This window comes from Diadema setosum, chromosome 4 (genome assembly GCF_964275005.1).
Source record: "Diadema setosum chromosome 4, eeDiaSeto1, whole genome shotgun sequence".
NCBI lineage: Eukaryota > Metazoa > Echinodermata > Echinoidea > Diadematoida > Diadematidae > Diadema > Diadema setosum.
In genome coordinates, this window is record NC_092688.1 from 7,401,413 (window position 1) to 7,419,130 (window position 17,718).

General features: G+C 41.8%; 1 protein-coding gene across 1 annotated transcript in view; it reads right to left on the reverse strand.

Moving 5' to 3' along the window:
• LOC140226817 (dynein axonemal heavy chain 10-like) overlaps positions 1 to 17,718 on the reverse strand; it is a 64,656-nt gene that overhangs the window by 5,005 nt on the left and 41,933 nt on the right. The window contains exons 50-68 of the mRNA XM_072307242.1: positions 17,353 to 17,550; positions 16,625 to 16,858; positions 15,813 to 15,910; positions 14,981 to 15,146; positions 14,071 to 14,223; positions 13,235 to 13,452; positions 12,459 to 12,680; positions 11,469 to 11,616; positions 10,545 to 10,680; positions 10,051 to 10,205; positions 8,451 to 8,669; positions 7,630 to 7,903; positions 6,945 to 7,201; positions 6,059 to 6,397; positions 5,187 to 5,387; positions 3,212 to 3,517; positions 2,745 to 2,916; positions 995 to 1,126; positions 181 to 392 (exon numbers count right to left, since the gene is read on the reverse strand). Coding sequence (XP_072163343.1) covers positions 181 to 392; positions 995 to 1,126; positions 2,745 to 2,916; positions 3,212 to 3,517; positions 5,187 to 5,387; positions 6,059 to 6,397; positions 6,945 to 7,201; positions 7,630 to 7,903; positions 8,451 to 8,669; positions 10,051 to 10,205; positions 10,545 to 10,680; positions 11,469 to 11,616; positions 12,459 to 12,680; positions 13,235 to 13,452; positions 14,071 to 14,223; positions 14,981 to 15,146; positions 15,813 to 15,910; positions 16,625 to 16,858; positions 17,353 to 17,550 — 3,840 coding nt within the window. The remainder of the gene's footprint in view (positions 1 to 180; positions 393 to 994; positions 1,127 to 2,744; positions 2,917 to 3,211; positions 3,518 to 5,186; positions 5,388 to 6,058; positions 6,398 to 6,944; positions 7,202 to 7,629; positions 7,904 to 8,450; positions 8,670 to 10,050; positions 10,206 to 10,544; positions 10,681 to 11,468; positions 11,617 to 12,458; positions 12,681 to 13,234; positions 13,453 to 14,070; positions 14,224 to 14,980; positions 15,147 to 15,812; positions 15,911 to 16,624; positions 16,859 to 17,352; positions 17,551 to 17,718) is intronic.

Below are 17,718 nucleotides of genomic sequence, written 5' to 3' on the forward strand. Positions count from 1 at the left end.
ACTTACTTTAAAATGTTTACAAATGGCATTTAAACTGTTTTGCAATCAAACTCATGTATTGCTCTCTTCCACATTAGAAAATAAGTTCAAAAGTACACTGAAAATAAGCACCCCCACAATAAAAACCCAAAGAATGAAAAGAAATGCCAATAAATAAGCGAATAAAGGGAGAAGGCTTACCCTCTGCAGCTCAGCCAGGGAACGAGCCATTCTTGCAATGAGGCGGTTGAAGCGCTCCAGCTCTTGGAGTAGAACCACTGTGGTCGGGCTGACATCCAGGCCATACTTCTTGCGGATCTTGTCCAGATCGAACTGCTGTGGCAGTTTGGCCTGGATGTCGGAGGCGATGCCAGCGATGAAGTCGTCACGGCTGATGCCGGAACTAGACTCACCTACCCATCAAGAAGGATTGATCAGAAAAGAATTCAAGAAGAAATGGTCACGTATGAGGTCATGTGAGTGTTGGTGTGAGTACATGGGTTTGTTTTAGTTCCACTTTTTGTTTGTTTGTTGTTTTTTTTTCTCAGCTTCACGAGCCAAGAAAGTAAGTTGATGTGACACAAATTCTTTTCCATCGTGAAGCAAATTACAGGTCACTAGCTGACTAGCTTGCTACAATCAGATTTCAGAAGGAAGGATCCATTATACAATTTTCCAACTCTAGAATTCTCGCGTTCTGAAGTGCATTCACAATCATGCTGGGTAACGTACCATCTTCATTAGAAAGAGACACCATGACACACACTCGCATATCAAATAAAATATCTGAGAACACTGTTTCAAATTTCCATGAAAAGCTTACTAACTACAGTTCAATGTTTTTTAAGGTCAAAATGCACTAAAGCCACATAGAGCAAAATAGATGACATACACTGTAGCCATGGACTTACAGGACCGGTCTCTTTAAGTGAATCTATTATTTGACGTTCAATAACACCTCACAGCAAAATTTTTGAGAGAAATGCTGGATGACTTGTGTGTGGACTAGACTAACCTGTTTGTGGTTGGAGCTCCACTAGCTGAGACCACATGTCTCTGGCTGCCTGGGTGTAGTAGTTGATTTCAGCATTAGGATGCAGTCCAAACACTTCAGGTGTGTTGGCCAGTGGGAGGTCTTCAATCAACTCTGCAGTTAGAAAATAGGAAAGGGGGAAAAGAGGCAATAAAGAGATATGTTTAATCCTTCACCCCCTGAATCACCCCAGCCTCCCCCTTGAAAATCACTAGCTGAACCATCTGTGCCCTCCTCAAGTCTCTCTGTGTGTGAGTGTATGTGCATATGTATGCAGAGTGCAGATTGTAAATGTGTGTGTATATATTCATGTCTTATTAATATCTTTTTTTTTTTTTTGACATTCATGCACAAATGAAACCTAAAAAACAAGGAAAAGTAGAAATTACACGGTGCGTAATATATGTCCCCGCCGGAAGTAGCATTTTGTAGCAAAATGTACAATAAAGGTCAAAAATCAAGGTCAAAGGTCAAAGAAGTCAAAGGTCAAAATTCTGTGTAGAAGTTTTGAAGCGCTCACCTAGTGCCATCACATAAAGCAAACGGAATCGAAATCGGGTTAGAAATGGTGAAGGAGTAGCATTTTGTAGCAAAATGTACAACAAAATGTAGGTCAAAAATTAAGGTCAAAGGTCAAAGGTCAAAATTCTGTGTAGAAGTTTTGAAGCCCTCACCTAGTGCCATCACATAAAGCAAACGGAATCGAAATCGGGTTAGAAATGGTGAAGGAGTAGCATTTTGTAGGAAAGTGTACAATACGGGTCAAAAAATCAAGGTCAAAGGTCAAAGAAGTCAAAGGTCAAAATTCTGTGTAGAAGTGTTGAAGCCCTCACCTAGTGCCGTCACATAAAGCAAACGGAATCGAAATTGGGTTAGAAATGGCGAAGGAGTAACATTTTGTAGCAAAATGTACAATACAGGTCAAAAAATCAAGGTCAAAGGTCAAAGAAGTCAAAGGTCAAAATTCTGTGTAGAAGTGTTGAAGCCCTCACCTAGTGCCATCACATAAAGCAAACGGAATCGAAATCAGGTTAGAAATGGCGAAGGAGTAGCATTTTGTAGCAAAATGTACAATATAGGTCAAAAAATCAAGGTCAAAGGTCAAAGAAGTCAAAGTTCAAAATTCTGTGTAGAAGTTTTGAAGCCCTCACCTAGTGCCATCATATAAAGCAAACGGAATCGAAATCGGGTTAGAAATGGCGAAGGAGTAGCATTTTGTAGCAAAATGTACAATATAGGTCAAAGGTCAAGGTCAAAGGTCACGACTGAAATTCTGTGTAGAAGTTTCAAAGCTCCCATGTAGTGCTATCATATAAAGCAAACAGAATCAAAATTGGCTCATAAATGACAGAGAAGTAGCAAATTGAAGATTTTGATCACACACGGACGGACACACGGACGGACGGACGGACGGACACACGGACGGACACACACACGTACGGAGCCCGTTTCATAGTCCCCTGCTCGAACTCGTTCGGCGGGGACAAAAATTGAAAGTGAACTGAAATGCTTCAGATGAAGGAAATATCAACAAGTGACCAGCGATATACCATATCAAATTTGTCCCATAGACAGTAATAATTAGAATAAACCCTTTCAGAAAAGTCTGTGAGGATGGTGATATCTATTCAAATAGACATTAATGATGACAACATGATTTCCAAACCCATGTATGCTTGTGAGTTGTTTATTCAAACGTCACTTCCAGTAATAAGATGAAGCAAAAGCTTACGTGTGTAGTTGTCCTTGGGGCCTGGTTCTGGGATGCAGTAATCCACGGTGTCATTGACGTAGAAATGGAAGGGCTGGAAGGTGTCAAAGATGAAGTCTCCCATGTACTCATCCATGTAGGTGTTGAGAATGCGCCGGTCAAAGTTGTCAATGGCTCGGCCTCCATACATCACCTTAAGGAGAACAATTCACCAAAGACAAGAGTATTCATTTACTAAGAGATTTCAAAGTAACAACCTTCAGATATTTCTGCAATAAATACTATGAGGCACAGGGGGATACTTCAAATAAAAAGAGCTAATATAACAGATCTGCAACTGTGACCTTTATCTTAAAGCTCTTAAAATTATTTGAAAACCTTTCTTCACAAAGTAATTCCACAGAAAAACAGCTACTCGAGCACCACTAACATTACTAGGCATAGGTGACAAAGTTAAAAGAAAATTTGGTTTAGCTGAACAAACTCACCTCTCCAATGAGGTACTTCAAGCTGTTCCATGGGATCTTGGTGTCACCCTGCTCAAAGGCCTTGGTCAGGTAGGTGTTGAGGATCTCCTGGCAGACGCGGAAATCGGACTCATTGAAGTCGTACGGCACGTTCCAGCCGATCTTGCCGTACTTGCGCCGCTCCTGCACCACAGCATGGAAGAAGGCCAGGACGAAGATGAGGGGCTTGAAGGCCTCATGGGGGCAGTCCTCCAGCACCTGGGCGGGAATCTTGTGGTAGGTGCTACGCAGGTTGAGCTTCAGGCCGTTGGGAGGCTCCGTCACAACCTGAGGGGAAGTAAGCATCAAATTCATTTGAACTCACAATGAGTTGTGTAAATGATGCCAATCAGATGCACTGAAATGAATGGCAATGCATCACATCCTGTTGCACACTATTGACTGCTCTAGGCATGCAGCACAAACTCAAATGACTGATTTGATTCACACTGACATCTGCTCAACTGATCACAGAGTAGTTTCATTGGATCGCGAGGCTCATACACCAATTTCATAAAACACATAATGCACATCTTTAAGTTTATGATGTTGGTGGAGATGCAGCATACTCTGGCATATTCACAAAGTTGTGCAACAGGCACCCATAAAAATATTCTCAAGTGTGCTGCATCTCCACTAACACAATCTTACCTGTGCATTATCTGTACAGTATAATCTTACTACAGACTGTAAAGCAATCAATCATGTACCTATTTAGTGTACAAGTATATCAGTCTGTGATAGAAAAGTTGTGTATCATATCATTCTTATGTTTAAGCTTTAAATGTAAATGTGTGACACTCATAAAACCTAGTACAGTGAAGTAACCTCTCCCCCCCCCCAAAAAAAAAAGTGAAAACCAAACTAGAAATGTCGCTACGGCGACTGGTGTATGCCTCCGCCATAATACATGGTTCTCCTAAAAGGTCTATAGTACAATGTCTTGACAATGTGTGATGACAGTTTCACACAACTGGCAAAATATCAAAATGACAGGTTTGCCACAAATGTGCTGAATGTTCACTTTCCTAGAACTAGGTTCAATTGGATGAATGATTAAAACGTCAGAGTGCAGGTATTTGGGGGAACTGATGATTTTCACTTGACTTTTGACCCTTTTACAAGTTTATGCATTGAGTAATTTTCAAGGTATTGAGAAAAAGTATAATTTCAGTATCAAATGGTAAAATAGTATTATCGAAACCTGGCCTTTGACCTTTGACCCCACAGTTCCAAAGAGAATCACTGTTAGGTAGAACATGCATAAATATGTAAGTTTCATGACAATACCTTGAGTTATTTTTTGAGATATGGAGGAAAAAGTGCAATTTAGCACTTTCACTTGACCTTTGACCTTTTGGCCTTTGACCTTTTGGCAAGAAACTTCCCACAGAATATATATTGGGTTATACATGCATACATCAAGTTTTAAAAAAATCCTTCAGGCATTGCATAAATATAAGGAAAGTAGTTATATTTTGAGGAGTTGACCTTGACCTTTGACCCCTGACCTTTGACCCATGACCCCCAACTTCCCTAGATAATCACTGCCCATCGGTACAAGCATCACCTATACTAAGTTCCATGAAGATACCATGAACCATTTGCGAGATATGGAGAAAAACATGAAATTTCATTTTTTTTCCCAAAATAACCTGTGACCTTTGACCTTTGACCCTGTGACCCTAAAATCCACACAAAGTATCATCCCCCAAGGATATACCCTCATACCAAGTTTGATGCAAAACCACCACACGGTTCTTGAGATATCGACAAAAACAAAACGGGACGTACGGACGGACGACCCGAAAACATAATGCCTCCGGCCACTTCGTTGGCGGAGGGATAATGAAAATCAGATGGAAAATACCTTGAAACAGAATATTCACGGACAAATAAAGACAATGTATATCACATTGATATCAATGTGATCATGCCTTTGAGTACTCCGCTGTACCTTGAATGACCGCTGGAGAATACCGATGGGGAAGGCCGGGGTGGGGTCAGTGGTCAGCCAGAGCCTGAAGTCAGGGTGGGGCTTGGTGATCTTCTCCAGGGCCTTCTCTAGGTCACGCAGCCACTTGGCCAGCAGATGGCAGTTCTGCAGCATGAGCCACTGGCCACGGGCTATGGCTGTCTCCAGCAGTTGCAGGGCAACCTGGAGAAGACAATGACAAAGACAGAGAGAGTGGCATAAGAGAAATATGTCATAGACCTTGAATCACAGTCCTATATGAATCTTGGCAGACACAATCATATATTTTATTGGAAAGAAAACGATGCACTAACTCCGTTCAAAGTAAATTGAGTGTGAATGTGTCTGCACAATAGCAACAGTTAACTGTATCTGTGTGCTTTGTTTAGGGTTATGACAAATCAGTTGGAAAATCATAGATATCTGAAGCATGTTCAAGTATGATAGATTTCACAGAAGTAATGTGGATATCAACATTTGAAAAGATGTTTTTGCAGAATACTGATGTATGATTATAAAAAAAATTGTTTCCTCTGGCTGGCTGCACTTATTTTTATGGCCTTGCTGTGGTTTTGGCTACACTGGAAACTAACATCTGTAGGATTTGCTGCATAATGTAGTTGTTATTAAGAAACAGGAACAAAATGACCTCCCATCTGTAAACATTCATTTAATGATGCTTTAATTCATGTCATTGCCTCAGTTGTGCCATACATCAAATGTCTAGATGTAAATAAATGACTTGCAAATAAACAGAGCTGGGTATCATTGTTTAATGTTGTGAAAGCTTACAAAGAAAGGGTCTCTGTTTTTGCTTTTGCTGGAGATCTTGCTAAAGCAGCAATTGAGCTCACCTTCTCTTGGCCCTGTCCCATAGACAGGAACTTGAGCTTGTTTCCACCAAACCCTGATCTCTCCGCCAACTTGGTGAGGTCGCTGGCTGGGTCAGAGCCAGGGCTGAGGATGAAGACGATCGGGGAGAATGGCGAGCTCTGGTCAAAGATGGCCTCAAAGCTGATGACCGGCGGAGTGACGTACTTCTCGCCCATCCGCGAGGTGACGTAGTCCGTGATGGCGCGGTAGCAACGGTCCACCCGGAAGCAGCGCAGGAGGAGTAGGCGCTGGAATTCATTGAGGCCATCTTTGTACTTCATGGGGAAGGGCATCTGTTCTGGGGCGTCTTGGTCATACCACTATGATATCATGTAGAAGCGTGTAAAGGAAATGATGAATGCATGACTACGACACAGGTATCAAAAGAGACATGGCTTCAATAAATAGCACAATTACCAGTATCGGTACTTAACATTCTTCATCATCATTGCTTGCAGAGTAGTTGATATCTGTCTGTTATGATACATGCAGTCCTTTGATTGGCATAAAGATGTATACACACCAAGATATCGAGAAACAGACATTATGTAATCCAGATAAAGAGGGAGAAAAAAAAAATCACAACAGAAAATGGGCTTGAATATGATGAGTTTCACAAGAAGGTAACAGAAAGAAGACAAAAATTGTGTATCCTCAGAAAAAAGAACAAACACATATTCATTCTTTACATAAGATTTCTACAGTGATTTTTTTTTTGCCCCCTCATAAAGAGTTCCAGCAGAATTCAGTTTCTGTATTGAACATGTGGCTTTCCAAGGGTACTTGGCATGGAAACAAGGAAACCACCTGACAAGAACTGTAAGTGATTTAGCCCGATCCAGACGTGTTGCTAAGGGCATGGCTCACCTCCTTCCAGATCTTCTCGTTGCGCTCGATGTCGTCGGGCAGGCTGTTGAAGATGTCGCTGATCTCCGTCAGCTTCATGATGTCCTCCCAGCCCTGCTCGGGGATCCACTTGTGGGGGCGGCCCCGCCGGCTCTTCTCCAGCGACAGGTTGCCCTTGATGAAGAAGTCCAGTTCGTCCTCCGGCAGGTTGTCCTCCGACTGCTCCAGCTTGATGGTCATCTGGAAGGAGAAGAGAAGCTTGTGCTTCTCAAAGAGACCTGGAGGGGATGGGGGTGGGGTAGACAGGGAGATGGACAGGTGGTCAAGTTATATGAGCCAAAGTTACTTCACAAGAGTTAGTAATATAGCATACTGGGAGATTATTGGTATACAAATGACATAAACCCCCTTTAGGTAAAAACTAGCTCTAATAGTGACTTTCTGCATTGCAAACTCTAACAGTGTTAGGCCATCAGCTCTTGAGACTTTCAACTGCAATAACAGTGGCGTTAATTGCAGTTCGTTGTAGGATTGGTAACACTGTAGGGTCTTGTTCAATTGTGTTCAAGTGTTCATAACCATAGCCTTCTTTTGCATGTTCTCCCTTGGAAAGGGGATGAGCCTCTGCAGACATATATTACAAATGTTTTGTTCTTTTATCCCAAAATAATGTGCAATAAGGTTTAGGGATGAGGGGAAAACTCACCAGTGCAGGCATAGTTGTAGATGTTGTGGGTCAGTGTGTCCATGATGTTGCGCAGCCGCTTGATGAGGATGGAGTCCGGCAGACTCTTCTTGAGGGAGAGCTCAAAGACACCGAGGAAGGCGGCCAGGGAGTACTGGTACATGCTGTTGATGAGCGCCATCTCAGACAGCACAAAGAAGAGGATGGCACCGCGCTTGGCCGCCGGTCGGTAGCCGTCGCGCAGCTTGTCGATGTCCACAGCCGTGGTGGCAGCCAGTTTCAACTTTTCTGTGACCTGCAAGGATTAGGGTGAAGAAGATCATTAAACAGATATTTAGATGTATATAATTCTCCAGACATTTAGTTGTTATAGCAGACAAGTACTTGCTACAACTCTGAATGTCAGCTATCACAACTTGAAGCATGGATGTTCCATCCATTGAATATATCTTGTTGTTTTTCACCACGTAATGCCAAGAGTGTTACTAATTTTTCTGAAAAGCCAGTTAGTGAATAAACTCGGTCATTATGCTTAAATAAATATTTCTATTATGTAAAGCAATGAGTGCTGCAAGTAGTCCATACAAAAATCTTGATTACTTTTTGTGTTTTGTATACATGACATTTGTGAGCAACGATGCAACAGCTAAAAAGCATTTAAATATGTGTCTTCAGCAATCAGGTCATAACAATTTCTTTAAAGCAAGTATACGATTGTAAAAATGTAAATGTGGATTAGATCTCATGTCTGGCAAAATTCAATGTATATAGTATGCAGATTTCAGTTTATGCACAACCAGTCCACATTAACTTCACTGGATTGAATCTTGTTGCTTACTGACCTCGGAAGCTTTTGACTTGGTCTCTTCCAGGGTGGAGACAAGCTCCACATTGTCCAGCATGTTACCGGTGGAGGTGGCCAGCTCCCTCAGGAGGGAATCCTCCAGGTCCTTGAGGAGACGTTTGTTGTCACTCGTCTCCTGGATCAGCCGCTCTCTCTGCTCCTCCAGCTCCTTGCGCTCGAATCCGACGATGACGCTCAGTAGCTGGTCCTCGAGACCCTGACGAGGCATTGATGATTGAGGTGAAATGCAATTTAGATGCTTGCAAGATATTCATAGTTTGATCATGGTAGCATGAAGTTTCTCAAACATCATTTTTCTTTATTCAAATTTATGAAGTTCTTCCGTCGTGATGTTTACATTGCAACTGATTGACAAATTGCCCTACATCGACGTAAATAAGCACTGAATTGATCAGTGTTTTAGTAGTAGCCATGATAAAAAATCATGGGCGTACATACTCGAGCAGGATTCGAACCCACGACCTCCTGATCACCGGACAGGCGTCATCTCCACTAGACCACCGAGCTTTCGCCCGACAGCAAGTGTTGGTTCTAATCCTTATAGCATGCAGCGGGTACTGCTTTTGTTATTCAAATTTATGAAGTTCTTCCGTCGTGATGTTTACATTGCAACTGATTGACAAATTGCCCTACATCGACGTAAATAAGCACTGAATTGATCAGTGTTTTAGTAGTAGCCATGATAAAAAATCATGGGCGTACATACTCGAGCAGGATTCGAACCCACGACCTCCTGATCACCGGACAGGCATCATCTCCACTAGACCACCGAGCTTTCGCCCGACAGCAAGTGTTGGTTCTAATCCTTATAGCATGCAGCGGGTACTGCTGCAATTTGTCATAATATCCTAAAAAGACAAAGACAAAATTTCAGCCCACCTTGAGGGTGACAGTGTAGTTGATGACCATGGCCTTGCCAAACACAGCTGGAGTATACTTGGGATTGGCCAGGGCAATTTGTCAATCAGTTGCAATGTAAACATCATGACGGAAGAACTTCATAAATTTGAATAACAAAAGCAGTACCCGCTGCATGCTATAAGGATTAGAACCAACACTTGCTGTCGGGCGAAAGCTCGGTGGTCTAGTGGAGATGACGCCTGTCCGGTGATCAGGAGGTCGTGGGTTCGAATCCTGCTCGAGTATGTACGCCCATGATTTTTTATCATGGCTACTACTAAAACACTGATCAATTCAGTGCTTATTTACGTCGATGTAGGGCAATTTGTCAATCAGTTGCAATCATTTTTCTTATTGATCAAGTGCTTACAATGGGCAAATGATTGCAAATGAATACCACTTCCATTAAATGTAATTACCAAGTATGATATGTTTGTGCAGTAAATCATGTATATTTCTACATCACTTTGAAAAGTCATCATATGATAATGAACTTTCGGGGCATAATCTAAATTAGATTCAGATTTGGATTTGGATAATTTCGAATCATAATATCCAAAGAGTAGCAAAAAAAAAAGCTGCTGAGAACTGCTTATCCAATAGTGGCGAGCCAATGACTCCATCATAATGACTCCATCATAATATCCTAAAAAGACAAAGACAAAATTTCAGCCCACCTTGAGGGTGACAGTGTAGTTGATGACCATGGCCTTGCCAAACACAGCTGGAGTATACTTGGGATTGGCCAGCTTGGTGTCCAGGTAGAGGCGGAAGTTGGGGTCGTAGTCCACCTCTTTATCACCAAGCATTATGAACTCCCTACCAGCAGCACCTAGAGAAACAGCATGGGAGATATTTGGATTAACACATGCGATCATAACAGGATCACTGTCATGTTTACCAGTATGCCAATCACAGTCCTCTTGAATTAATGAAACATTTCCTGGTACTGAATATAGAGGAACATATTTGTGTTGGCACAGATTTACGGTACATCACTTGCACACAAACAATTTATTTGTCAAACTCATCAGAGTTAAGCAACATGTCAAGACCTAATCCAGTTTTCTTCAATCATGTTTGGCTTGAGCAACTTTACAGAGTTACAGAGAGAAATTACTTAAAATAATGAAAGCTATAATTATTTATTGTTATTCATTATTTACAATACCTTTGATGTTCTTTTCCAGGACATTGTCAATGACAGGGTCAATGTACTCATCAACATCTTGGAAGAGGAATGGAAAGCCGTATTTGATGGCCAATTCCAGCTGCTTCAAGAAGTCTGGGTCGTTAAAGGTGCACACCTGTAATCAGACAAACACGCAAACCAAAATATTCTCATTACCCTGAGACATTACATGTTGAAAGCCTGAATGCAAACAAATTTGAGTGGTAAAAATCAAGAAAGAACTAAGGCACTATCAAGGTTGTCTGCATCCCATGTGTCCAGAAGAAGAGGTTGAATGTGGGACCTAAAAAGAGCAAACGATGAGCAATTGTATACACCTCAAACAGATTAATTTTGGTAAATGAAATACACACATATCTTAAGGCTCATCAAAGATTTCAAAGTTGCCAGCATAGCACTGTCACAATGACCAGGATTTATATTCTATCACAGGTTTAGGAGCATTTCCAACATCTTTAGTCTACAGATCCTAGTATCAGTCAGTAGATGTCCAGACAAGGAGCATGGAAGGAGGCGGACTTGTCTATTAAGCACCACAGAGGGTCATTTCTTTTCAGTCCCCCGAGACTTTCACCACATCGCACAATGTTTCTCTGCCAATCTACACGTGCAGGCAGAGAATAGACACATTGTAAATTTGGTGTATGGAGGACTATACAAACTGGTAAATTTTATGTATACATTGGGCACAAAGCATCATCAGGGGCCCATTTCATAAATCTTGTCATCAGTGACAAGTTGTCATAGATGTGACTAGCTACTAAAATCCTTACATCTGATTGGCTGAGAGCAATTTTGTCATAGAAATGTGGCAGTTGTCACTGATGACAAGTTTTATGAAACGGGGCCCCAGATGAGCAAACTGGGTGTGATGGGAGGAGACCTTGCCAGGCAGGTGCCCACCTTGAGATTATTGGGCTCCTCCTTCTTCTTGATCCAGTTGAGAGCCTGCTGCTGGGGGTCGATGCAGAGTGGGAAACGGCTGGCCCTGGTGGTCAGGATACCGTTCTGGATGGACAGCTCATCTGGAGGCAGTCCCTCTGAACCCCACCTTCACAGGCAGACAAGAAGGGAGAAATATAGACAGAATAGAAGAAGAAGAGAAAAGAAGAGAAGATAGGTTAGTGGTTGTATACAAAATTCTAAGTAATATACTGTCTGCTTAGCAATAGCTAAAGGAATCTCTACTAAACCATTCATAGTTATTTATACCATTATCACAAAGCATAGATGGCACCTTGACTTGATTGCAGCACGGACTGCAATATCAGTATGTAGGCATGCAGGCAGTGCATCTCTGCAAACTAGAATTTCAACAGAAATTACAATGTACTCTCTTTGACAGTGCAATATGGGGATGCAGTACAAGCACAATGATAAAACCCAACTAGATACATATTGTCGTTGGGGCGCCTAGACCTCGTATCTACAAAATGTCAAATGTTCAGGAGAGCCAAAAAACATGGTGGCCAAAGCACTGTGGCGAATGGGATAGCCTTTCCTTTGACATGCCGTGGTGGCTTCATTTTTGGAGTAAGACAGTTGGGATTTGGCCAGAACATCACTTAACCCATTATATGACCATTAATCCAAAAAAGTCATTTTGACCAAAATTTCAGATACAAGGTCTTGTCACCCCAGCGACGATATGACATTGTACATGGCCTGTGCATCTGGAAAAGCATCAACAAGCTCCTGCACGCAAGTACCAATGACATCCTATTTTGCAAAGACAGTGTCATATGCATTCAAGTGCAATGCACCACAACTCCATGACATTCAACTACCACATACGATTTCTATTTGCTGTATACAGTGCACCTTATAAAAAACAAGAAGTGAAATCCAAGCACACATATGACTGCACAACTCTATGATGAGACAATGACTCACTTGCTGATTTCCACATCATCAGTGAGCAGGTTCTCCACCTTGTAGGGGTCACTGATGGGAATTTCCCGCTCCTTGATGTCAATCTGCCAGTCGTTGTAAACCATTTTGTTGCGGAAGTCCCAGGTGAAGGCCCCCACGTAGCTCAGGAAGGCGGAGGACACCAGGCAGTCGCCAAGGAGACGGATGCGGCGCTGGCGCAGCTCCTCCAGATCTTTGGTCCATCTGAGGTTTCAGAAAAGGATTATTTTCTTATTTCTTTTTTTTTACACAATCTGTTAACCCATGTCAAATTAGCAACTTTCAAGGAGAAACTTACATCGTGTACCTTCAGCCAAAATCTATTCCAATTAATTTATCAGCCAAAAACTTATGAAATACATAGTAACAGCTCAGAAAGACCCAACCCTGCATCATTATTGTAACTTCCAAGCCTAAATGACATCTCTTTGTAACTTTGCTAAGTTTCATATCCTACGAATTAGCTGGAAATTTAAACTCTGCTACACACTTTTCATGCCTTCAGAATGCTCTCAATACTTTTGTCCACACAAATTGCATGCCTCTTCTTACTCATATAATCTCCTTTCCATTTCTCATATGACAGCTCAGGTCCTCATGGCTATGCGACTGGACTTTCTTTGGACTACAAGACTCAGCACCAACATTACATCCCCTCCCCCTAGCACATGGCAGTGTAGTCATGGATATTCCATACTGGAGGGACAGTTGCCAGCTAGATAAATGATATAGATATGTCCCCCAGGGGTGAAACCCACCTGACATTCTCCGAGCCCAGACCCGAGATGAGCTTGTCAGCGGCGATGAGACGACGCTCCATGATCTCAGCCTCCTCCTGCAGGGTGCGCTTCTCAGACATGGCATCCTCATACTTCTGGCCCAGCTCGGCAAGTTCCTTCTCCAGCGAGGCCACCTCATTGTTGATGCGGTCCAGGTCCCGCTTGGCCTGGAAGAAGGTCTTCTCCAGTTTGGCCACCTACGTGGGAATTGGGAGAGTGACGACATGTTAGCAAACTCGGGCTCTCAGTGTCTGTCATAGAGATTAACCCTAAAGTCAAAGCAAAACACTTCCACATAAAGAAGATAATATCCAAACACTGCTTTTGCTCCACATGACACTTTCAAGACTGCTGCATTGCTGTGAGTTACCATGTCTTGTTTCTGCATATGATATGTTGATGGCAAGTTTAACTTTTCAAGTTCGACACTGTTTCTATAAATCTAGATTTCTCCTTTCCTTTAGTTTCTTCTTGACAATCACGCAAATGATGACTGACATTTTCATTATCTATACCTTGCCCATACTGTTCTGCATTGTAAGTATGCATAACATATACCATTCACAAGTCATTCTTCAAATGCACCGATGTAGGTTAATCATGCCTAGACAGGACAGCTCTCATTTCACAGTTTCTGAAAATGCTGCTTTGTGATTTTATTTGCTCAAAATGTGCAAGAAAGTACAAAGAAAGCCAGCACCATGAGAAAAACTGTGATATGATGAGCATAATGTGGTCTCCTTCTCCCTTGTTGAGTAACATGGTGTACCATCACAGACAAACTTATTTGGTGAAATATTTTTAGCTAAGTGTACCTTTTCTCTCTTGGGCTTGATTTCTCTAGCCACAGAGCAGTAACCAAGGACTGCGGTCACAAATTTGAAGAGACCCGCACCAGCAAATGAGATGGTCTTCATGTCCTCGTAGGTTGTGTCCAGATCCTTCAAGAAGTTCCTGACTGTCTTCACCTGTTGACGAAAGGGAACAGAAATGTTTTACAGACACTCCTGTAGTGGTGAGAAACGATGCCGCAGCTCAAATGCAAATGAGCTCTTGATAATGAGCTCACTAACATAGTTGTTGCTTATTTTCTATAATGTGAATACCTGCAACAAACTTCATTTACAATGATATAAGTTCAGACAGCTGGGACAAGAAAAAAACAAAACCATAAGCCACGAAAAAAGTAGTCAAGTGATGACCGTCTTCATATTCTCAAAATATACACTTTATTTTGAAAAGATATATCAGTAGTCAAAAGATGGTTCCTCTACAAAGATGTGGGAAGGATGAATGAAAGGGTGCAGAAAAGAGATGAAGGAAAACCTGATTAGAAAAGCTGACTGGACAGACAAACAGACAGACAAACAGACAGATAGTTATAAGTAAATAGGAAGGGAGGTACATAGATAGTAGATAGATACATGGGTAGATACATGTAGGTAGATAAACTGCAAGTTGATACATTGAGAGACTGATATTGATAGATTAAACAGCTAGACAGACAGACAAATATATAGATAGATAGATAGATAGATAGATAGATAGATAGACAGATAGATAGATAGATAGATAGATAGATAGAGATAGATAGATAGAGATAGATAGATAGATAGTCAGGAAGATAGACAGATACTAGTAGACAGATAGATTGATAGATAGATAGAAAAAATATCAAGAGAGATAGAAAGCAAGAGAGAAAGAACAGTCAAGTTGGAGCCATACCTGGGTCTGTGAGATCCCATCCACATCCATCTCCTGCAGTGACTTGAGGAAGTTGGCCTCAGCCATCATTCCCTTGGCTGACTTCCACGACACCTCGCGGATACCACGCAGCACCACGATGCACTCACACACCATCTGGACGGCTTTGGGGGGCTTGGCAAAGGCCCTGCAAAAAGAACAAGGGTTTGGGATGGAGAATCAGTGACATACCCCATACGAGGAGGTATTGAGAAGTACTAGTTAATCTCAATTACTATAAAACCAGAAATGTTTGCACACATTTAAATTTTGCAAATTCTGCAAGAATCATGATTGGCAAAATTAAAATGCATGCGAAAGTTCTTATCAACACTGTATGTATTGAACGCCAGTGGCAATATGCAGAAAATTAATTCTGCAAAAAATATCTTGCTTTACAGTATCATACAGCTATATCAGACAAATACACCACAATTGACATGTTACATATTAATCACAAGTACAATTTGTATATCCACAAAATATTCCAAAGATATCCCAAAAATTACACACACAAAACGCATAACTTTAAATACAGTAGACAACTTCATTCCATTTAAAGTAATGGCAATGAAGTTATATAAATGATTACTTGGACTGTCCTAATGTTTGTTTTTTTCTAAACCAGATTCTATCATCTCGATGAGACGGCGTGACTGCAAATCCACGATTACTATGACAACTTCCAATAGCAACAGCCAATCAGAAAGCTGCATTCTTGTCATTACCATGACAATAGTCATTCCAGCAAGAGTTGTTATCATATCAGCTTTTTATGAAATGGGGCCCAGATGAATATGAGTGTCCTGTTTACCTGATCTCAGTGACAGAGGACTTGTCGAGGTCTGACAGCGCTTCCCTGGCTGCCTCCAGAGCAGGCATGGCTTCAGCTAGAGCCTCCTCAGCCTCGGCCTGTTTGTAAGGTGCAAAGTGACATCATTAGGACAGTCATTAACTCTCTCTGTGCCAGGACTTTGGACAGTGTGTACAGAGCTATGGGGTTTTCTGTAACAATCAGCACTCAAAGTATACAAAGGGTTAAAACTTGGACATTGGAGTCCTGGGCTTTTGTGACATTGCAATGTCAGCCTAAATGTCAGGTTGAGTCAATACATCTTATTCTAAAGGCAGCTTGCCCTATTTGATATCAGTGTTATCTAACTGAACAGAGGCTCAGCATTGGCCATCTCACAGTTATTTGACAAACATAATTTATGTTTGAATTTTTCAATGGCTTAGTTTGCCTCTAGAATTATTGACTGATGAATAAACTCGAGTGTGGAAAGGGATTATAGAAGAACGAATGGAAAGCACACATATTCATATTCAACATCAGCTGTGGGAGAGAAGTTCATGAATGCTTTCCATTAGTCTGTGGAATTAGTGCCCATTTGGTTTTCATATGACGATAAACCAGTAAAAGGACTCTTTTGATAAATTGATGAATGTGATCTGTTACAATATTCCCATACAGCCTTTGTTACATTGCACATATTGATAAGTCTCGTACCTACAGGTTACATCTATGAAAGACCTTCACATCTCATCTGGATGACAATGTCACTATTGTCCATGCAAGATGTCACTTATCAAAAACAAGGGGAATTCCCACACTGCCCCACCCACCTTCTCTGCCTTGATGACCACACTCTGCTCTTCGATGTCCTTGCCCTTGGCCACGGCAAACTCCTTCTTCTCGGTGGCCTGGGAGGTGCGGGACGTGATCTCGGCCAGCAGCTTCTCGCAGGCCGCGTTTTTCTCAGCCAGCGCCACCTTCTGCACGGCCAGCTTCTCGTTGAGCTCGTTCAGCTGCACGCTGGCCTCGGCCAACTTGGCCATGCCGCCCTCAAGACGCTTGCACTGTTTTAGGGGGAGAAGCAAGGAGGATTGTGCGTTACTGACAAAGACTGTGACAGAAGCAGATGATAGCATAGCATGTTTCACCAGCTCAAGGATGACATTTCCATTGACATTGTTTTTTATTTCTTTTAATCATGATTTTATGCTTCAAGGCACTTGTTGATAGTCACCAACCATCTAATACAACAAATGTACTGCTAAGATATTAAATGGCATAAGTCACAAATTATCAATTCATCACTAGAGTTTAGGCACTGCAGGAACAGTAGCATTGCACTTATTTTGTCTTTTAATGGTTGAAAATGACAGCTAAGTGACCAGATGAAAAGACTTTTTTTTTTTTTGGTTATAGATTAAAGAGATAGATCACTTCCTTTCCTCTGAAGCAACAGATGTGATAAATGTCATTTACTCCCTTTTGCAAGTGAATTGCACGCAAATCCGACCAAGCTTTTCGTGGCTAGAGACTGGTGACAGGTTTGAAAACTATATACCTGCGCCAGGATGTATTCGTCCTTCTCGTCCAGCAGCTTCAGGTAGGTATTGATGAAGTCCAGGTAGTTCTTGGGTGTCACATAGTTATTCCTGCGGAGCTTGAGGGCAAACTGCTTGCTGTAGTCGCTGACAGACTGGTGCACAAACACGACGTGGCCCACGACATTGGTCCGCTTGTCATCTGGAATGCTCTTCACCTGCGTTTTCAGGAGATCATTGGTTTGGGAATCAGGTAGGTGAAACTCCAAGTTAGTTTGCCATTAAGAAGCATCATGCCATAAGCTGAAGACACAGTTACTATATACATGCACTGCAAGAGATGTCAAGTATTTTGTATCCATCACTGAAGCACGCAAATGCAAACT